This window comes from Chiloscyllium plagiosum, chromosome 30 (assembly GCF_004010195.1).
Source record: "Chiloscyllium plagiosum isolate BGI_BamShark_2017 chromosome 30, ASM401019v2, whole genome shotgun sequence".
Taxonomy (NCBI): Eukaryota; Metazoa; Chordata; class Chondrichthyes; order Orectolobiformes; family Hemiscylliidae; genus Chiloscyllium; species Chiloscyllium plagiosum.
This window is the reverse complement of record NC_057739.1, coordinates 4,000,925-4,022,134: the sequence shown is the minus strand read 5'-3', so window position 1 is coordinate 4,022,134 and position 21,210 is coordinate 4,000,925. Positions and strand designations below refer to the sequence as shown.

At 43.1% G+C, this 21,210-nt stretch overlaps 1 protein-coding gene across 1 annotated transcript in view; it reads left to right on the top strand.

Moving 5' to 3' along the window:
- Positions 1-21,210, top strand: part of grin1a (glutamate receptor, ionotropic, N-methyl D-aspartate 1a) — a 185,550-nt gene that overhangs the window by 96,780 nt on the left and 67,560 nt on the right. Inside the window, exons 6-9 of the mRNA XM_043719686.1 lie at positions 12,972-13,093; positions 16,684-16,858; positions 18,486-18,630; positions 20,226-20,309. Coding sequence (XP_043575621.1) covers positions 12,972-13,093; positions 16,684-16,858; positions 18,486-18,630; positions 20,226-20,309 — 526 coding nt within the window. The remainder of the gene's footprint in view (positions 1-12,971; positions 13,094-16,683; positions 16,859-18,485; positions 18,631-20,225; positions 20,310-21,210) is intronic.

Below are 21,210 nucleotides of genomic sequence, written 5' to 3'. Positions count from 1 at the left end.
AGCTTATCTATATCCCGTTGTAACCTGCTATATCCTTCCTCACTGTCTACAACTCCTCCTACTTTCGTATCATCCGCAAACTTGCTCATCCAACTTTCTAACCCCTCCTCCAGGTCATTTATAAAAGTGACAAACAGCAATGGTCCCAAAACAGATCCTTGCGGAACACCGCTAGTGACGGCACTCCAAGATGAACCTTTGCCATCAACTACTACCCTCTGTCTTCTTCCAGCCAGCCAACTCCTAATCCAAACCTCCAACTCACCCTCAATGCCATACCTCCGTATTTTTTGCAGTAAATTCAATAACGAGAGGTCACGCTTTCAATGTGAGAGGTGGAAAGGGGGATACACACGGCAAGTACTTCACACAGAGGGTGGTGAGTATTTGGAACGCGTTGCCAGCAGAGGTGGTAGAGGCAGGCACGGTAGATTCACTTAAGATGCGTCTGGACAGATGCATGAGTAGGTGGGGAGCAGAGGGATACAGATGCTTAGGGTTAGACAGTACATTTGGATTGGCTCAGGCTTGGAGGGCCGAAGGGCCTGTTCCTGGGCTGTAAATTTTCTTTGTTGTTTTTTTTTGTTTAACCCTGGCAACATCTGTGTCAATCTTTTCTGAACCCTTTCAAGTTTCACAACATCTTTCCGATAGGAGGGAGGCCAAATTGCACACAATATTCCAAAAGTGGCCGAACCAATGTTGTATTGTTGGGTCTGTTTCAGCCCCTTGCAGCAGCATTTCAATGCTAGTTGCTGATGTCACCTGCACACAGCCCTGTACCTGTGTCAGAGATGTAAGATGAGGATGCTGAGGATCCTGCCAGATGTCAGTGTCTGTGGGCAGGGAGTGCATGCAGCTGGTGTTCATGGATCCGCTCCGAGGTATGGGGAGCAAGAAAATAGCAGAAAACCAGCACACAGGTGCAGCAGGTAATCAGGAAGGCTCATGGAATGTTGGCCCTTATTTCAAGGGAGTTGGAGTGTAAGAGTAGGGAAGTTTTACTGCAACTATACAAGGTGCTGGTGAGACCACATCTGGAATACCGTGAGCAGTTTTGGTTCCCTTATTTATTTTATTGGACGCTTCACTTGAATAAACCCTGGTGTGGACGGATTGTTTTATGATTAAATGTTAAGCAGGTTAGGACTGTACTCATTGAGTTTAAAGAATGGGAGGAAATCTCATCGAAACATAGAGGATTCTTAACAGGCTTGGTACGTTCAATGGATGAGGATGTTTCTCCAGATGAGAGAGTCTAGGACTGGAAGGCATAGTCTCAGAATAAAAGGACACCAATTTAAAATGGTTGAGATTTTTTGGAGCACCATGCCACAGAGAGCTGTGGGGGCAGAGTGTGTATTTCAAGCTGAGATAGTTTGAGTCTTGATCAGTTGGGAATCAAGGATTATGGGGAAAGGGCAGAAAAGTGGACATGAGGAATGTCAGATCGGAGATGATCGTATTGAATGGCAGAGCAGGCTCAGGGGCTGAATAACCTGCACCCAGTCCTGTTTCTTATGGACTTCTGCTGTTTTGTGCTGACCAGCATAGGAACTGTTCACAGACTGTGGTGAGCTGAAATCAGTACATACCCACACACATTATTGTAATATTAGTTTTCAGTTTTCTCATGAGAGATGGTAGGTTGGAAAGCTGCAAATTAATGAGATGTGATATACATCAATGTGGCTATTAATGAGCAATAGACCCCTTAATAGCCCGACAAATCTGTTAGAATTCTTGAGGAAGTAACAAGACATAGCAGAGTCAATGGCGTGATCTGTTTGGATTTCCAGAAGGATTTTGACAAGTTGCCGCATAGGAGACAGTTAAATAAGGTCAGAGCCCATGGCAAGGTTCTGGTATGGATTGAGAATTGGCTGACTGGCAGAAGGCAATGAGTGAGGATAAAGGAGTCTTTTTCAGGATGTCAGCCAATGACTCATTCTGCAGAGATCACTGTTGGGACCATAGTCAGCATGGAATAGTTGAACCGAAGGGTCTGTTTCCGTGCTGTATGACTCAATGATCCGATCAATGTTATACAAATATACATTAATGATCTGGATGAAAGAACTGAGAGCATTGTTGCTAAGTTTGCAGATGACACAAAGATAGTGGAGCGACAGGTAATGTTGAGGAGGCGGGGAGGCTGCAGAAGAACTTTGACAAGCTGGGGAAGTGGGCAAGGAAATGGCAGATGGAATTCAAGGTGGGAAAGTGTGAGTTCATGCATTTTGGTAGAAAGAATAGAGGTGTAGACTATTTTCTAAATGGGGAAAGGCTTTGAAATGTGCAGCACAAAGTGACTTGCCAGTCATGGTTCAGAATTCTCTTCAGATTAACATGTTGGTTCAGTTGGCAGGTAGGAAGGCAAATGCAATGTGGGCACTCATTTCAAGAGGGCTCGAATACAAGAGCAAAGATGTACTGAGACTGTATAAGGGTCTGCTCAGACTGCATTTGGAATATTGCCAACAGTTTTTGGTCCTGTATCCTGTGGGAAAAATGTGCTGGTGTTGGAGAGGAGCCAGAGGAGGTTTACAAGATTGATCCTGGGGATGAAGAGCTTGTCATATGAGGAGAAACACTTGAGGACTTTGGGTCTGTGCTCCATAGAATTTAGAAGGATGAGGGGGGCATCTAGTTGAAATGTACAGTATACCGAGAGGCCTGGATAGAGAGACTGTGGAGAAGATGTTTCCACTGGGAGGAGACACAGTCTCCCGAGGCACAGTCTTAAAGTGAAAGGTTTACTCTTTAGAACTGAGATGAGGAGGAAATTCTTCAGCCAGTGGGTGGTTAATCTATGGAACTCATTGCCGTAGAGGGCTGTGGAAGACAAGTCATGGAGGACATTTAGAACATAGAATGTTACAGAACAGTACAGGCCCTGTGAAAACAATCTGAAGCCCATCTATCCTACACTATTCCATATGTTTATCCGATGATTATTTAAATGCCCTTAAACTTGCCGAGTCTACTACTGTTGCAGGCAGTACGTTCCACGCCCCTACTACTCACTGAGTAAAGAAACTACCTCTGACATCTGTCCTATATCTATCTTCCCTCAATTTAAGGATATGTCCCCTCATGCTATACATCACTATCTGAGGGAAAAGGCTCTCACTATCCACCCTATCTAACCCTCTGATTATCTTATATGTCTCAATTAGTCACCTCTCAACCTTCTTCTCTCTAACGAAAACAGCCTCAAGTCCCTCGGCCTTTCCTCATTAGATCTTCCCTCCATTACCAGGCAACATCCTTGTAAATCTCCTCTGTACCCTTTCCAAAGCTTCCACATCCTTCCTATAATGCAGTCCCCAGAACTGTATGCAATATTTAAGATAGAGGTAGATTGGTTCTTGATCAGTAAGGATTATGCAGACAAGGCAGGAGAATGAGGTTGAAAAACTTAACAGACATGATCAAGTGGTTGAGCAGACCCAATGGGCCAAATTCTACTCCTGTATCTTATGGTCTGTTGTCTAAAACATCAGGCCCTGGTGAGAATTTCACCTCAACATCCTGAACTCACTTAAAAGGTCCCACGAGTTATTACCAATGATGAGATAGGTCTCACCGGACAGCTTGTGTGATTCTGCCACATTTCTCCCCATAGCCCACATCATTGAGGCCTCTACAATGTTCCATCATGGTCTCCACTAGGCTGGCTTTCCAGATTTAATTGAATTCAGATTTCAAATGGATTCCCACATGCAGTCATCTGTAACCATAAGACAAGAAATATTAACAAGAGTAGCTCAGCGTCCCAGTGTCTACCCATACCAACTCCACTCCTAGTGTCAGTTTGTACCCAGCTCTAAGCTCCTGCATTGGCCTTTATCAAGCACTAATCCCAGTGTCGGGATGTACCCAGCTCCATTTCCACACTGATTGATTGTCTATTTCCAGCTTCATTTCCCTAAATCTGTTTTTAACCAGAACAATCATCTAGAGTTCATCTGTTTCCAATTCTCTTCCTGATGCCATCTATTTCCAGCAACGTTAACCTGTAACAAGCTTGTCCTCGGGATCCCATTTGTCCTTAGCCTAGAGTAAGGCTCTCTCACTCCCTTCATTACTGTGATACTTCCTATTGGCACTTATGCAATGGCTCTCTCATGTAATAAAACACTCCAGATCAATTAAAGACTTCTCTGTTCTACCGTACTCTGCTGTGGTCAGATTAACCTCAAGAGTTAGATCATTGTTAGTATTTTCATATCCCTTTATGTAACTTATGTCTTTCATCAGGGCTAGGCTGTCTGAAGCCAACTTTCTGCAACAGGAGACTGTTGTAGCTGGCAGCAATTCTGCACAGTCTGTCTAGATACATAACTCTTCCAACAAATCTGTCTGTTCACTGCTGTCTCATTTGAGTCTGAAAGCTGCACTTGTTCCTTTGATTCTCTTTGTACCTAACTCTGTTCCTGAGAGTTTGTTAAGATAGTTTTGCACGTACGATAACAAGCCAACTAACCCTGCAGAATGCTTCTCTCTGCTTTATTCTGTTGTTTTGTTTTATCCATTGGTTTTCTTTTATTCATTCAAGTGGGTGTCACCGGCTAGGCCAATATTTATTGCTGATCCCTAATTGGCAAAAGGGCAATCAAGAGTCAATGACATGTAGGCCAGAACAGATAAGGGTGGCATTTTAATGAACCAGACAGGCTTTTCAGAAAATCAACAACAGTTTCATGGTCAATCATTTTGAATGAATTCAAATTCCACCAAATGCCATGGAGGATTCTGGGTAATCCAAGATGGAGGGTGGGAAAAATTTCTGGCTGTAACAGGCTGCTCCTTTTTTTGAGGTATTTTAGGTGCTGGAGGTGATTTCCTCGAATTCCAGGAGCAGCAATTACTGTTTTATATGTTGTTGCATTGTTTTGGAACTTTGGGGAAAAAATAACTCAAAACAATGGCACTATTAAAAGGGAAAGGAACACACAAAGGCAGCACATGGTGAAGTTAGTGCAGGAGACAGAGAGAGAAAGAAACCCACACTGCTAACTGACACAGCAGTGAACCTGCACAGTTACTGCCTTTGCTGTTTAAATTCATGTATCACTGGACATCGGAGTGCAGCTGGGAAAATTAACAAACAGCAAAATTCACAACTAATCTTGGAGGAACCTGTTTGGGAGAAGTCATACCACAGAGACAGATAAGTGGATAGGTTTAAGTGTAGCTTTGCTGTAAATCCACAATAGTGTGTAGAGTGGGTTCTTTCTTGATTATGTGTTTTATTAAGATATGTCTCTTGATTAAACTTAAAAATATAAGCCATAAGTATTAAATTAACTTTGGAACAGTGTTTGTAGAGGAATAAGATGGGGCTATTTTCTGGGTCTGCAGATTGGAAGAAGCAAAAATGGCCCTTAGTAGAATGATATGCTCTTGTTGGATGTGGGAGTTTAGGGAGAGTTTATGTGTTACTGAGATTATATCTGCAATAAATGCCTTTGGTTGCAAATCCTATCAGATTGAATGGAACGGTCGGAGCGATAGTTAGAGGCAGCGAGGAATTTACAAGAGTAAGAGGGTGTGATGGAAGGCAGTTATAGGAAGGGAGAAAAGTCACAGATACAGTCACATAATAGGGTTAACTCCAGGAAAGGTAAGAAAGGTAGGCAGGTAGTGCAGGAGTCTCCTGTGGCTATCCCCATTTCAAACAGGTATGCTGTTTTGGAAAATGTAGGGGGTGATGGATTCTCAGGGGAATGTAGCACAAACATCCAAGTTTCTGATATTGAGACTGGCTCAAATACAATTAGGTATATGTTGGGTTCCAAGAGATCAATTGTGTAAGGGGACTCTCTAGTCCAAGGCACAGACAGATGTTTCTGTGACCAGCAGAGAAAAAGCAGAATGATGTGTTGTTTCCCTGGTGCCAGGATCAAGGATGTCTCAGAGAGGGTGCAGAATGTTCTCACGGGGGAGAGGTGGCCCAGCAGGAGGTCATTGTACACATTGGAACCAACAACGTAGGAAGGGGAAAGGGTGAGATTCTGAATGGAGAATTAGGCAGGAATTTAAAAAGAAGGTCCTGGAGAATAGTAATATCTGGATTACTCCCAGTGCTACGAGCTAGTGAGGGCAGGATTAGGAGGATAGAGCAGATGAATGCATGGCTGAGGAGCTGGTGTATGGGAGAAAGGTTCACATTTTTGGATCATTGCAATCTCTTTTGCAGTAGAAGTGACCTGTACAAGAAATGCAGATTGCACCTGAATTGGGAGGGGACTAATATACTGCTGGGGGATTTGCTAGAGCTGCTTGGGAGGATTTAAACTAGTCAGGTGGGGGGGAGAACGCAGGGAGATAGTGAGGAAAGAGATCAATCTGAGACTGGTACAGTTGAGAACAGAAGTGAGTCAAACAGTCAGGACAGGCAGGGACAAGGCAGAGAACAAAGTAGGGAAAAAGTGAGGTCTGCAGATGCTGGAGATTAGAACTGAAAATGTGTTGCTGGAAAAGCGTAGCAGGTCAGGCAGCATCCAGGGAGCAGGAGAATCGACATTTCGGACAAAAACCCTTCATCATTCCTATTGAAGGGCTTTTGCCCGAAATGTCAATTTTCTTGCTCCTGGGATACTGCCTGACCTGCTGTGCTTTTCCAGCATCACTCTAATCTTGACTCTAATCTCCAGCATCTGCAATATTTGCTTTCACCTATATTTATTTCAATGCAAGGGGCCTAACAGGGAAGGCAGATGAACTCAGGGCATGGTTAGGAACATGGGACTGGGATATCATAGCAATTACAGAAACATGGCTCAGGGATGGGCAGGACTGACAGCTTAATGTTCCAGGATACGAATGCTACAGGAAGGATAGAAAGGGAGGCAAGAGAGGAGGGGGAGTGGTGTTTTTGAATAGGGATAGCATTACAGCTATACTGAGGGAGTTCAAAATTAAAAATCACACAACACCAGGTTATAGTCCAACAAGTTTATTTGGAAGCACTAGCTTTCAGAGCGCTGCTCCTTCATCAGGTGGGTGTGGAGTATAAGGTCATAAGACACCGAATTTATCGCAGAAGTTTACAGTGTGATGTAACTGAAATTATATATTGAGGAAGACCTGGATTGTTTGCTAAGTCTCTCATCTTTTAGAGTGAACATGTTGGTTTCAGTTCTATCATATGTAAATCACAGAACATTTAGAAGTTACATTCTCAAGTGAACTTTAACAATTGGTGTCATGTCGGCCCAGATAATGTTTTGAAGGTGTGAGCTGCCCTGTGTGAGACTGTCTGTACCACAATGGTCAGACTGACTCTAATCTAAAAAATGGACTTACAGAATTACATTTTACTTTGTGCAAAAACTGCATGAATCCATGTATGATTCTGTAAATCCAGTCCAACACCGGGCATCTCCAAATCAGTACGGAGGGAGGATATTCCCGGAAATACATTCAGGGAAGTTATTCGGATGGAAGGGATGATCACCTTATTGGGATTGAATTATAGACCCCAAATAGTCAGAGGGAAATTGAGAAACAAATTTGTATGGAGATCTCTGTTATCTGTAAGAATCATAGGGTGGTTATGGTAGGGGATTTTAACTTTCCAAACATAGACTGGGACTGCCATAGTGTTAAGGGTTTAGATGGAGAGGAATTTTTTTAAGTGCGTACAAGAAAATTTTCTGAGTCAGTATGTGGTTAGCAAGGTTAGATCTCATGGAATACAGAGAGAACTAGGTATTTGAATACAGAACTGGATCAAAGGTAGACGACAGAGAGTGGTGGTGGAGAGTTATTTTTCAGACTGGAGGCCTGTGACCAGTGGAGTGTCACAAGGATTGGTGCTGGGTCCACTACTTTTCATCATTTATATAAATGATTTGGATGTGAGCATAAGCAGTATAGTTAGTAAGTTTGCAGATGACACCAAAATTGGAGGTGTAGTGGACAGAGAAGAAGGTTACCTCAGATTACAATGGGATCTTGATCAGATGGGCCAATGGGCTGAGAAGTGGCAGATGGAGTTTAATTTAGATAAATGTGAGGTGTTGCATTTTGGGAAAGCAAATCTTAGCAGGACTTATACACTTAATGGTAAGGTCTTAAGGAGTAATGCTGAACAAAGAGACCTTGGAGTGCAGGTAGAAAGTGGAGTCGCAGGTAGATAGGATAGTGAAGAAAGTGTTTGGTATGCTTTCTTTTATTGGTCAGAGTATTGAGTACAGGAGTTGGGAGGTCATATTGTGGCTGTACAGGACATTGGTTAGGCCACTTTTGGAATATTACATGCAATTCTGGTCTCCTTCCTATCGGAAGGATGTTGTGAAACTTAAGAGTTCAGAAAAGATTTACAAGGATGTTGCCAGGATTGGAGGATTTGAGCGAAAGGGAGGGGCTGAACAGGCTGGGACTGTTTTCCCTGGAGCGTCGGAGGCTGACGGGTGACCTTAGAGAGGTTTATAAAATCATGAAGGACATAGATAGGGTAAAGAGACAAGGTCTTTTCCCTGCGGTGGAGGAGTCTAGAACTAGAGGGCATAGGTTTAGGGTGAGAGGGGAAAGATATAAAAGAGACCTGAGGAGCAACGATTCATACAGAGGGTGGTACGTGTATGAAATGAGCTGCCAGAGGAAGTGGTAGTGACTGGTACAATGACAACATTTAAAAGGTATTTAGATGGGTATATGAATAGGAAGGGTTTGGAGGGATATGGGCCAGGTGCTGGCAGGTGGGACTAGATTGGGTTGGGATATCTGGTTGGCATGGACAGGTTGGACCGAAGGGTCTGTTTCTGTGCTATACATCTCTGTGACTCTATTCGAACCTGGGCTGCTGATTATTACCAGAGTCTCTGGATTAATAGACCATTGATAATACCACCAAGTTATGAACTAACCCTTGTTAAAATAAACTAAATTAAAGTAATACTTTGTTATGAATTATTGTATCCCATTTATGGCTTATTTTTAAGTTCAGGAATTGTTTGAGTTGATTCAGTCACATCACATTGCTCTTTTGTTTCAGTGACAATCTTGATTAGTCAGTGTAAATGCTCATAGTTGATCACTATCGTTAAAACAGTGGAGGCACTGAAGGATTGGCCAAGTTTTTACCTCAACCCCCCCACCCCTGGGCGCTGGCTTCGGGAAGTTGGGGCTGGGGTCATTCCCAAAAGAGGCAGCCTGCTGTACTGTGAGGAAGCAGGTTGGCCTGAAAGTTGGAGGAGTTATTTTTCCTCAGATGAAGTCAGACACGTCTCTGGAACTGACAAGAGTAGGATTTTGATGCCTACAACCGGCTGCTGCCATCACCCTTTTCCTAGATTGGATCTAGGGTTTTTTATAATAACAAGACATAAGCTAGCCATCCACAAAAACTACAAAGGCCATTTATTTCCAAGACAGTGTACACTACTTCTTCCAAAGCAGAAGCTACTAAAGGAAATAATTGCAGCCCCATCACTTAGAATTATCAAGATACATGTTTCCATTATTTGCATTTAAAATTTTCCTGGTCAGGATGTCTGTATAAATGTTGGTGCAGTACAGACATTAGGCTGTGATGCTGCACAGCTACCAGGATTCTTACCCAGCAGCAATGAGACAACGTTGTTGAAGGAGACTTGGTGAGTTGGTACAGATCCATTGGCAATGGAACACACTGCTGCCACCTTGTGGAAGAAGCGAAGGGAGCTGACAACTGGTTTAAATCTTCCAGAATGGAACAAATTTGATTTGAAATGCTCAGTGATGAATAAACGGTGGACGCCCAATCGATCAATTTATTTTTTGGCCTGTTTCACTTCATTAACCTTTGCTGTTCCATCATACCATTAACATATATTGCTGCCCCTGGTATACGCAATAATAAGCACTGCCATGTCAAACCCTGAATATCCATTAGTGCCCCAGCCATACTGATGCTCTCCATTATTTCACTGTCACACTTTCAATATCCATTACTGCCCACAGTGCACTCCCAATATCCATTAGACCTCTGCTACACTCAGTATCCAAATCACTGAGTGTACTTAAGACCGAGCTGGATGGAACAGCAAAGGTTAATGAAGTGAAACAGGCCAAAAAATAAATTGATCAATTGGGCGTCCACCGTTTATTCATCACTGAGCATTTCAAATCAAATTTCAGGCCAACCTGCTTCCTCACAGTACAGCAGGCTGCTTCTTTTGGGAATGACCCCAGCCCCAAATTCCTGAAGAAGGGCTCATGCCCGAAACGTCGATTCTCCTGCTCCTTGGATGCTGCCTGACCTGCTGCGCTTTTGAGAAACATCCCAGCCATGATTGAATGATGGAGCAGACTCCATGGGCCAAAAGGTCTAATTCTACTTCTACATCTCATGGCCTTTCTCCTCGTCAAGTTGTTCCAATACAGCTATGCACAGGTATCTACCCAGCAATGTGAAAAATGTCCAGGTAGGTATGTCCAACAAAAAAGAGAATAAATCTGAGTTGGCTAATTATTGCCCTACCATTTTATTTTTAATCATCAACAAAATAATGGAAGAAACTGTCAACACTGCTAACAAATGGCACATACACAGGAATAACTTGCTCACGGAGTGGGACCATTCAGCACAGCCATTTTGGCCTGTTTGGCGCAGCCTATTTAATAATTCTATTATTATGTTGATTTTTGTTGATGAGTACCGTATATCTGCGCCAAAATAGTTCTGCACCTAAATGGGTCTGCAGCAAAATAGGCTGCGCCAAAAGGCTCGCGCCAAAATGGCTGCGCCGAATGGTCCTAAATCCATTTGCTCGCTGCCCTGTTTATATTCTGCCAGGTCCACTCAGCTCATGATTTCATTACAGCATTGGTTCAAACATGGTCAAAAAAAGCTGAATTCCAGAGATGAAATGAGAGTGACCAAAATGACGTCTGGCAGATTTGACTGAGTGTTGAATCATATATCCCTAGTAAACTCAGTGGTAATCAAGGGGAAAATCCTCCCTTGATTGGAGTCATACCTCGCATAAAGTAAGGGGACTATGGTTGTTGTTGGTCAATCATCTCAGTTCCAGGATATTGCTATATGAGTTCCTCAGGGTAAAAGTCCCTGGCCCATCCATTTTCATCTGCTTCTTCAATGTCCTTCACTTCATTATAAAGTCAACGGTGATGATGTTCACTAATGATTGCACAATATTGAGTGCTTTTCAGAGACTGAAGCAGCTCATGTTCATTAACAACGAGATCTGGCCAACATCCACTTTGGAGCTGATAAGTGACATAACATTTGTGCCACACAAACGCTAGAAAGTGACCATCTCTAATGAGAGAGAATTGATTCATCATCTCTCGAAGCTCTGAGACAGCATCAACACTGAATCCTCCACTATCGAGACACATTGTCTCTAAGCTGCATGGCTGTTGGGAAGCTCCAAGCAAGTCATTTGACATGTTGATGTATGGCTGCATTGCTGTGCACAGACCTCACAGCAACCAGAGAAATTGCAGGGAACCTTGCCTGGGGTTAGCATTGAGCTGAAACTCAACTTGGCCATCCATATAAATACAGTGACTACAAGAGTATGCCCAAGGTGTGAAGAGATGTGCCTTTAAGAGAGATTTGTCCTGTCCAGTTTATCTTGAAGAACGATGTTGTCAAAGGTGTCAGAGGTGTCTGATTCATGGAAGTCAGAGTAAATAGCTTAGGTTTTTAAAAATATTTAAGCAAAAGGAGCATGAGTGGGTGGAATCAGGCTCACACAGTCCGAGGATTTTAGTTTTGCTTTCAGTTGTTGAAGTTGAAGCTGGCTGTTGAAACTGCTAGGCACAGTTCTGTCTCTGCTGTAGCTGAAAGTTTGAGTTCTGCCACTGCTGCTAGAGTGAGAAGACAGCACATGAGATTGAAACTGTTTTGCTAAATTGTCTTTTCCAAGGTGTTTATGGGATGCTGGTGTATTGGAACAGTTGATAAGTAGTAGTTAAATGACATATTACGTTGTTAAGTATTTTGCTAGATTTAAGATTGTGCCAATTATTTTGATTGTATTTTAACTGTGGTGTAAGAATAAACTGTGTTTTGCTTCACCTGATGAAGGAGCAAAACTCTGAAAGCTTGTGATTTCAAATAAAACTGTAGGACAATAACCTGCTGTTGCATGGCCTCTGACATTATCCACCCTAGTCCAACACTGGCACCTCCACATCAAGCATAGTAGTTTGAACAATCAAATCACATCTGGAACACAGTGCCTTAAACTTGCCGCTAAATAAGATAAAAGTTAGGGTCCAGGCTTTCATCTTGGTATGTTTTGAGGGGGTTTGGTCTGGTAACTCACCTCCTGACTCCCCAAAGCCTGTCCACCATCTACAAGGCACAAGTCAGGAGTGTGATGGAATCCTCCCCACTTGCCCTGGATGAGGGCAGTCTCCAACAACAATCAAGAAGCTTGACACCATCCAGGGCAAAGCAATGTGCTTGATTGCTATTCCCTTCACCCCTTTTTATGTTCAGTGCCTTCACCACCAATGCATAGTGATAGAAGTGTGAATCACCCATAAATGCACTGCAGATAGAACCTTCCAAACCTGTGATCTTTACAAAATAGCTGAGCAAGAGCAGCAGATACATGGGAACAAGTTCCCCTCCAAGCCACCCACCATCCTGACTTGGAACTAATTATCGCTGTTTGCATTGTTGCTGGGTCAAAGTCCTGGAATAACCCCATGTCCTCCCATAACGTTGTGATGTCCCTATGACTCCAAGGACTGCGGAAGTTCACCAGAACCTTCCCACAGACACATAGGGATGGGTGATAAACGTTGGCCCAACCAGTGGTACCCACACCCTGTGAAAGATTTAAAAAACTGCGAAGTTTTGTAGAATTGATTTTCATTCTGTTTTGACATTGTGTAAGAAACAAACCTAACTATCCAGACTCAGTGGGTGATGTTCTGATAGGTTGGAGACTAATAATAGTTTGATCAAGTTTAAATATGTTCCTTTTCTTTCTTCTTAGTGAAGATGATGCTGTAACAATGTACAAGACAGCAACCTTCCTGAATATGACTGGGCCTGGCTATGTTTGGCTTGTTGGGGAAAGAGAGATATCTGGCAGGGCCATGCAGCATGTTCCAGAAGGTGAGGCAGTAAGATGGCTGAATTACAATTCTGAAATCTGTGCTCTTTAATGTTCCCCCAACAAGTCAATACAACATCCAAACATTTCAGCTGGATCACATCCCCATAAAACAGTGACTCTCCATTCTGATATACCAGTCTGGTGTATCCTACACCCCTCACACCCTACACACCATAAGATTACTGCCATAAACTATACACTCCTCACTGTAGGTCTTTGGTACACCCCACATCCCTCACTGTAACGCTCCTATATATCCCACAGCCCACACTGTGACACTGTCGTATACACCACACCTCTGACAGTCATTCTGATATATCCAACACTCCTCACTGTAACAATCTAATTGTACTACACACCCCTCACTGTAACACTCTGATATACCCCACACCCCTCACTGTAACACTCTGATACACATCCCTCACTGTAACATTTTAACATACCACACACACCTCACTGTAACACTCTGATACACATCCCTCACTGTGACACTCTGGTATACTCCACACCCCTCACTGCAACACTCTGATATACTCCACACCCCTCACTGTAACACTCTGATACACATCCCTCACTGTAACATTTTGATATACCACACACACCTCACTGTAACACTCTAGTCCACCCAAACTACATTGTCTCTCTCATACACTATACACTCCTCACTGTAATTCTTTGACAGACCCCACATGCCGCACTGTAACATTCTGACATACTCCTCACCTCTCACTATAACACTCTGATACACCTCATACCCTCCCACTATAACACTCTGTGACACTCTGATATACCCTACAGCCCTCTCTGTGACACTTTGATATACCCCACAGCCCTCACTGTAATATACCCCACACCCCTCACTGGAACACACTGGTATACCCCACATCCCTCACTGGAACACACTGGTATACCCCACACCCCTCACTGGAACACACTGGTATACCCCACATCCCTCACTGGAACACACTGGTATGCTTCAAATCCCATAGTGTTTCTCTCATAAACTATATACTCCTCACTGTAACTCTTCAATAGACCTCACACACCTCACTGTAACACTCTGATATACTCCACACCCCTCATGTAACACTCTGATATACTCCACACACTTCACTGTGATATACCCAACATCCCTTACTGTCACACTTTGATAGATTCCACACTCTTCACTGTAACACTCTGATATACCCTTCACCCCTCACTGTAACACTCTGTTATACCCCGCACCACATTGTGTTACTCTCATAAACTATACACTCTTCACTGCAACTCTTCAATATACCCTACACCCCCACTGTAACACTCTGATATAGCCCACACTCCACACTCTTATAAATCCACATCCTTCACTATAACACTCTCGTATACCCATCACCTTTCACTGTAATATTCTGATAGGTGCCATATCCCTCACTGTGACGGTGTGATATTCTCCACACCCCTCACTGGAATACTGTGATATATTCCACACCCCTCACTGTGACACCCTGACACACCCAACACCAGTCACTGTAACACGCTGACATACCACACATTATTCACTGTAACATTCTTGTATACCCCAAACCCCTCACCGCAACATTCTGGTATTCCCTGACTCCTCACTAGAACACCCTGGTATACTCCACATCCCATCGTTTTAATCTCAAATTGTATACACTCCTCACTGCAAGTCTTTAATGTACTCCACATCCCTCGCTTCAAAACTGTTAGACCCCATGCCACCAACTGTATCACTTTGTTATACCCCCACTATAACACTGATACACAACTCATTGTAACACTGATCTATCCCTCACTGGAAGACTCTGATATACCCCACGCCACTCACTGGAACACTCTGGTATACCTCAAGCCCCACAGTGTTTCTCTCATAAACTATGAACTCCTCACTGTAACTCTTCAGTAGAGCCCCCCATTCCCCAACCCTATATGCCAGTCCCCTTACTGCGACACTCTGATATATCCCATACCCCTCACTATGACACTCTGATATATCCCACACACCTCACTATGTCATTCTGATATACCCCACACCCCTCACTGAAACACTCTGGTATACCTTAAACCCTATAGTGCTTCCCTCATAAACTATACACTCCACACTGTATTTCTTCGGTAGACCCCACACCCCTCACTGTAACATTCTGACAGATGCCACATCCCTCACTGTGACATTGTGATATACCCCACACCCCTCACTGTAACACGCTGATACACTGCACACCTTTCACTGTAACACTCTGATATACCCCACATCCCTTACTGGAACATTCCAGTGTACACGATACCCCTTAGTGTAACACTCCGGTATACCCCAAATCCCATTGTGTTACTCTCATAAACTATACACTCTTAACTGTAACACTCTGATATGCACCACACCCTTCATTATAACATTGTGGTATATCCCACACACTTCACTGTGACATTCTGATATTGCCCATACCACTCACTGTGACTGATATATCCCACACCCCTCACTGTGACACTCTGATATACCCCACACCCCTCACTGTAACACGCTGATATACCCTGTACCCCTCACTATGACATTCAGGTATACCGATCATCTCTCACTGTAAAATTCTGATATACCCCACACAGCTCACTGAGACACTATGATCTCCGCCATACCTCTCACTGTGACACTCTAATATACCCATACCCCTCACTTTAACACTCTGATATATCCCACACCCTTCACTGTAACACTCCACTATATCTCACATTTTTCACACTCTGGTATACCCCACACCCCTCACTGGAACACCCTGGTATGCCTCAAACCCCATAGTGTTTCCCTCATAAACTATACACTCCTCACTGTAACTCTGCGAGAGACCCCACATCCTTCATTGTAACATTCTGATAGATGCCACATCCCTCACTGTGGCACTGTGAGATACCCTATATCCCTCACTCTGACACTATGATATACCCTACACCACAATTGTAACACTCTGATATAGCCCACACCCCTCACTGTAATAGGCTGATGTTCCACACACCTTTCACTGTAACACTCTGAAATATCCCACAACCCTCAGTGGAACATTCCAGTATACCCTGTACCCCATTGTGTTACTCTCATTAACTATACACTCTTAACCGTAACACTTTCATATACCCCCACTTTCATATACTCTGATATATCCTGCCCCCCTCACCATAACAGGGAGAAAATGAGGACTGCAGATCAGAGTCGAGAGTGTGTTGCTGGGAAAACACAACAGGTCAGGCAGCATCCGAGGAGCAGGAGAATCGATGTTTCGGGCATAAGCCCTTCATCGCGATTCCTGTTGATTCTCCTGCTCCTTGGATGCTGCTTGACCTGCTATGCTTTCCTAGCAACTCACTCTCGACCCTCACCGTAACACTGTTATGCCCTCATTATAACACTCGGATACACTCCTCACTGTAACACTGATATATCCTACTCCCCTCACTAACACTGATACATCTCTCACTGTAAAACTGTGATATACCTCTCATTGTAACATTCTGGTCACCCCTCACTGTTACTTTGAGTTCTTTCTCTCACTGTATCATTGTGTGTTCACGTGCTGTGGTTTGATTTCTGATGCAGGTGTAATTGGTTTGCAACTGATCGATGGTAAAAATGAAACAGCCCACATCAATGATGCAGTGGGTATTGTGGCACAGTCCATTCATGAGCTCTTTGAGAAGGAAAACATCACCGACCCCCCGAAAGGTTGTGTAGGGAACACTAACATCTGGAAAACTGGGCCACTTTTCAAAAGGTAGGGAAGTTCAGTCAAGTCGTTATGTTCAAATGTTAAAATGTATTGGGAGGAGCCAAAATCTATTCAAACAATTGGGAATTTGGAGAAGGTATTAAACAGGACAGGAAAGCCATAGAATGATCTTCTGGACTAGTTTTGATCTCCTGTGTGTGTGATGTAGAGGAATTTCCCAGATATTTTTCTGAAATTGACCTGTGCTGTGATGTGTTTTCTCACTGTTCCCAGGGGACTATGCTTTTTCTCACTGTGCTGCCCAGTCTAAGGGCTGGATTGTAAATTTCTGACTCACTGGGAATGAGGGTAGGATTAGGTTTCTGGCACAGCAGGTGAGCCAGGTCCGTTCCCTGCACAGTAATCCACCAATGAAATGATTGTAGGTTAAATGTAGCTGCGTTTTGCAAATGGCTGCTTCTTGTATTGGTTACTGCCATGTTGTAGAGTCAGGGCAGCTGTGAGTCCTGCACTTGTACCCATCAAATGGACACTTCCAAGGGTGTTCTTCCAGCCATTTACTGGGATCATTTTGCATCTAGAAGTGGGAGAGTGATGGCTGGAAACACAGCTCACAGTGGGCACTGTCAGCAATAGGCCCCATCTTTTTACCAGGTACCAATCCTTTTACCTTGAACTATTCTGACCGCCCATTTCCTCCCATTTCACAACATTACACCATGATGATGCTCACCCCGTCCTTTACACTCCCTTTGTGATAAGGCACACATATATATGAAAGTTAATTTGTTCTTTTTGAATTTTTTACTTCTCTTTAATAATCTCTCCTCTTTTCAATGTTGATGGACCAACAATATTTCCTGTCTTATTTTCAGTTTGTTTTTCTCCGCTGGGTTGAAGCAGCCTTTATTAAAAGATAGGTGCTCAATATTCATTATCTGTCAATGTTAGTGTTTTTCAAACTATTTTTCAATAAAATTTTTAACAGTTTATGAATAACTCTTTAACACCTAAACAATATGAATTCACTGCGTGAAATCACTGCACAGAGGCTGGTGTTCTGTCACCAGTCCCCCTTTATTTCCTAGTGCACAGTGTACTGGCTGTGGCCAGCCAGCTCAGAGTCGGTCCTCAACTAAGATTTTAATCACCTGGTTATTTTTTTGGGAAAAATGAAGGTTGGAGGGGGGAGGGGAAGGGATTAAATCAAAATAGAATCAGAGGGAGAAATAAAACTCTCCACACCCCACGGGGCCCACCTCTCCCTGAAAACCTCGAGGATATTCTCTCCTGGTTATTTTTTTCTAAACTGTGGAGATACTAAATCTCCTGGATATTTTTTTTCAGCCAGGGCTTTCCTGATTGGCCCAGGTTAACAACCCCAATCAATGACCTCGTAGTCAACAAGGTCAACCTGGTTCCAATCACGACTCTATGTCACCATTGTGATGTAAGGTGTGTGATGTACATTTCCAAATTCAGTTCCAGCTGCAATCAGGAGCAGATATTGATCTCATGGAATTGACGGTAAGCTTCAATCACAGTGACCAGCCCACAGGTTAGCTCACACATTCTACCATTCTTCATTTCAAGATGTCAGGAACTCCGCAATCTCATTAATTCCAATTGCTTTCACAATATTAATGCTGAGCTGTGTGTTCATTACCTGTAGGGTTCTGCTGTCCACCAAGTATCGTGAAGGGTTCACTGGACAAGTGGAATTTAATGATGAAGGGGATCGAAAATTTTCCAACTACAGCATTGTCAATGTGCAGAAAGGGAAGCTAGTGCAGATTGGAGTGTACAATGGGACCAATGTACGTATGAAAACCAGAGCATTAATCTCAGCATTAAACTGGGCTGAACTGCTAACCTTGATGCTGTCACATCCTTCACTCTGACCCTGAAGTAATATGAATGTAAATCCCTAAAACCACCTACTTCTAATTCTGTCTAAAACCCGCAGTTTATTCCAAAACTGTGCTGCCTCCAGCCTTTCTCACAAGTCCTGATCACCAATCACCCTGCTCTCACCTATCTACATTTGCTCCCAATCTTGTAGTCTCTTCATTTTAAAATGTATATCCTGGTTTTTAAATTGCTGCATGGTTTCACCCTTGCCTATTTCTTTAACTCTTCCTGCCCTACAATCGTCTGACATCTTTGCTGTTCTCAAAAGCTTCATGCATTCTCAGTTTTAATCGCTCCAACATTGGCCATGACTTCAGCAGCCTAAGCTCCAGAGTTTGGAAATACTCCCTGAACCGCTCCACCTTTTAAACGGTCTATGAAACTGGAACTGTAAAAGGTGTGCTGTGATCATGTGAGGTGTTATATAGATAAAGTTTCTTTTCTGTGTTAAATACCCTCACCCCCACCCCATTGATGCCATAAACTTCTAAATGCAATTCTTACCAGTCAAAGAAAATTAATGTTGTTTTATGATTGTATGATAAGAATTTATTAGTAAGGGGATAAAGGGTTATAGGGAGAAGGCAGGAGAATGGGGTTTGGAAACACATGAGCCATGATTGAATGGTGGACTGAATGACTTAACTCTGCTCCTATATGAGATGATTGACAAGAGGAGAAACTTCTTTACTCAGAGAGTTGATAGGATTTGGAATTCACTGCCTGGGAGAGTGGTCGAGGCAGATTCCATAGGAGGATCCAGAGAGCTGGATATATATATTTGGAAGTGATGAAGCTCAAGGGCTACGGAGAAGGGGCTGGAGAATGAGACCAGTTGGGTATCTCTTTCAGAAGCTGCTGGGTATGATGGATCAAATAGCCTCCTTCTGTTATGTAAAATTCTATTCTGGTCTTATGGTCTTAAAACAGCTCAGTCCTTTTAAGCTCACTAGTCTACAAATATGTCTAATTGTACCAGCGTGATGGGACTTTTTTCTGTGTCTCTGCAACATGGAACCCCTGCAGGATTACAAGGTATCCAGTCTTGTTCCCACGTGACACAGGTGATTCCACCATATTAACAAAGAAAATCAAATAATTTGGTATATGTCAAATTATGAAGTGTTTAAATAGATCATATTTTGTGACAGTTGCTTTTCACATCTAGCCCCAAGATTGTTAAATACTATACAGAAATAAGTATGTAAACAAATTAGAAAGTTGATTTTCTGATCATTAAGTGAGGTTTGTCAGCAGAGTTTATTTCCTTCAGCAAGTATAGGTAAATGAGCAGTGTAAATTTTGATTTAAAGTGAAGTCCCAAATTATAATCCACTCTCGAGATTTCCTTGTTACTTGTTCATGCCTTGTCAACACTTTGAGCTCAGAATAGACTAGCAGGTATTGTTTCTGGAAGATATGTGTTTGATTGCTCTCCCTAGCTCAGTGTTTTACATCCTTCACGTCAATAACTCTTTTCCATGTTTAATCAATTCCACAGGTTCTGCTGAACGATAAGAAAATCATCTGGCCAGGTGGCGAACTAAATACACCTAAAGGCTTTCAGATGTCAACTAAATTAAAGGTATAAACCTGGGCAAACATTCTCCAGTAGCAGAACAAAATCTAGCAGGTGTGAAGTTAAAACACTGGATTGTTTGCCTGAGACAAAGTTAACATAATGGAGAGTACAGAGGATAGCAAATGGGCAAAACTGTGGCAGATGGAGTTCAATGTGAGTGTGGGATTATCCATTTTGGACTGAAAAGGATACATCAGGGTACTTTCTAGATGATGTGAAGTTAAATACAGTGGATATCGGAAGAAATTTGGAGATGCAGGCGCATAGATCTTTAAAATGTCACAAACAAAAATAATCAAAAAAAGCTAAAGGAATACTGGCCTTTATTTCTAAGCACTGGAGTTATGCTGCAGTTACACAAACCCCTGTTTTGACCCCATTTGGAATACTGTTAACAGATCTGGGCATTACACCTTCGGAAGGATATATTGGCCTTGGAGGGAGTACATTGTAGGTTTACAAGATTGACACTTGTATGTCAGGGATTAGTTATGAGGAGATATGATACAAATTAGGCCTAAGTGAAAGTGAGGACTGCAGATGCTGGAGAACAGAACTGAAAAATGTGTTGCTGGAAAAGCGCAGCACCAGACTGCCCTGGCCGACCCATTGTCTCAGCCTGCTCCTGCCCCACCAAACTCATCTCTGCATACCTCGACACGGTCCTGTCCCCTTTAGTCCAAGAACTCCCTACCTACGTTCAGGACACCACCCGCGCCCTCCGCTTCCTCCATGACTTTCGCTTCCCCGGCCCCCAACGCCTTATCTTCACCATGAACATCCAGTCCCTATACACCTCCATCCCCTATCACGAAGGCCTCAAAGCCCTCCACTTCTTCCTTTCCCGCCGTACCGACCAGTACCCTTCCACTGACACCCTCCTTCGACTGACTGAACTGGTCCT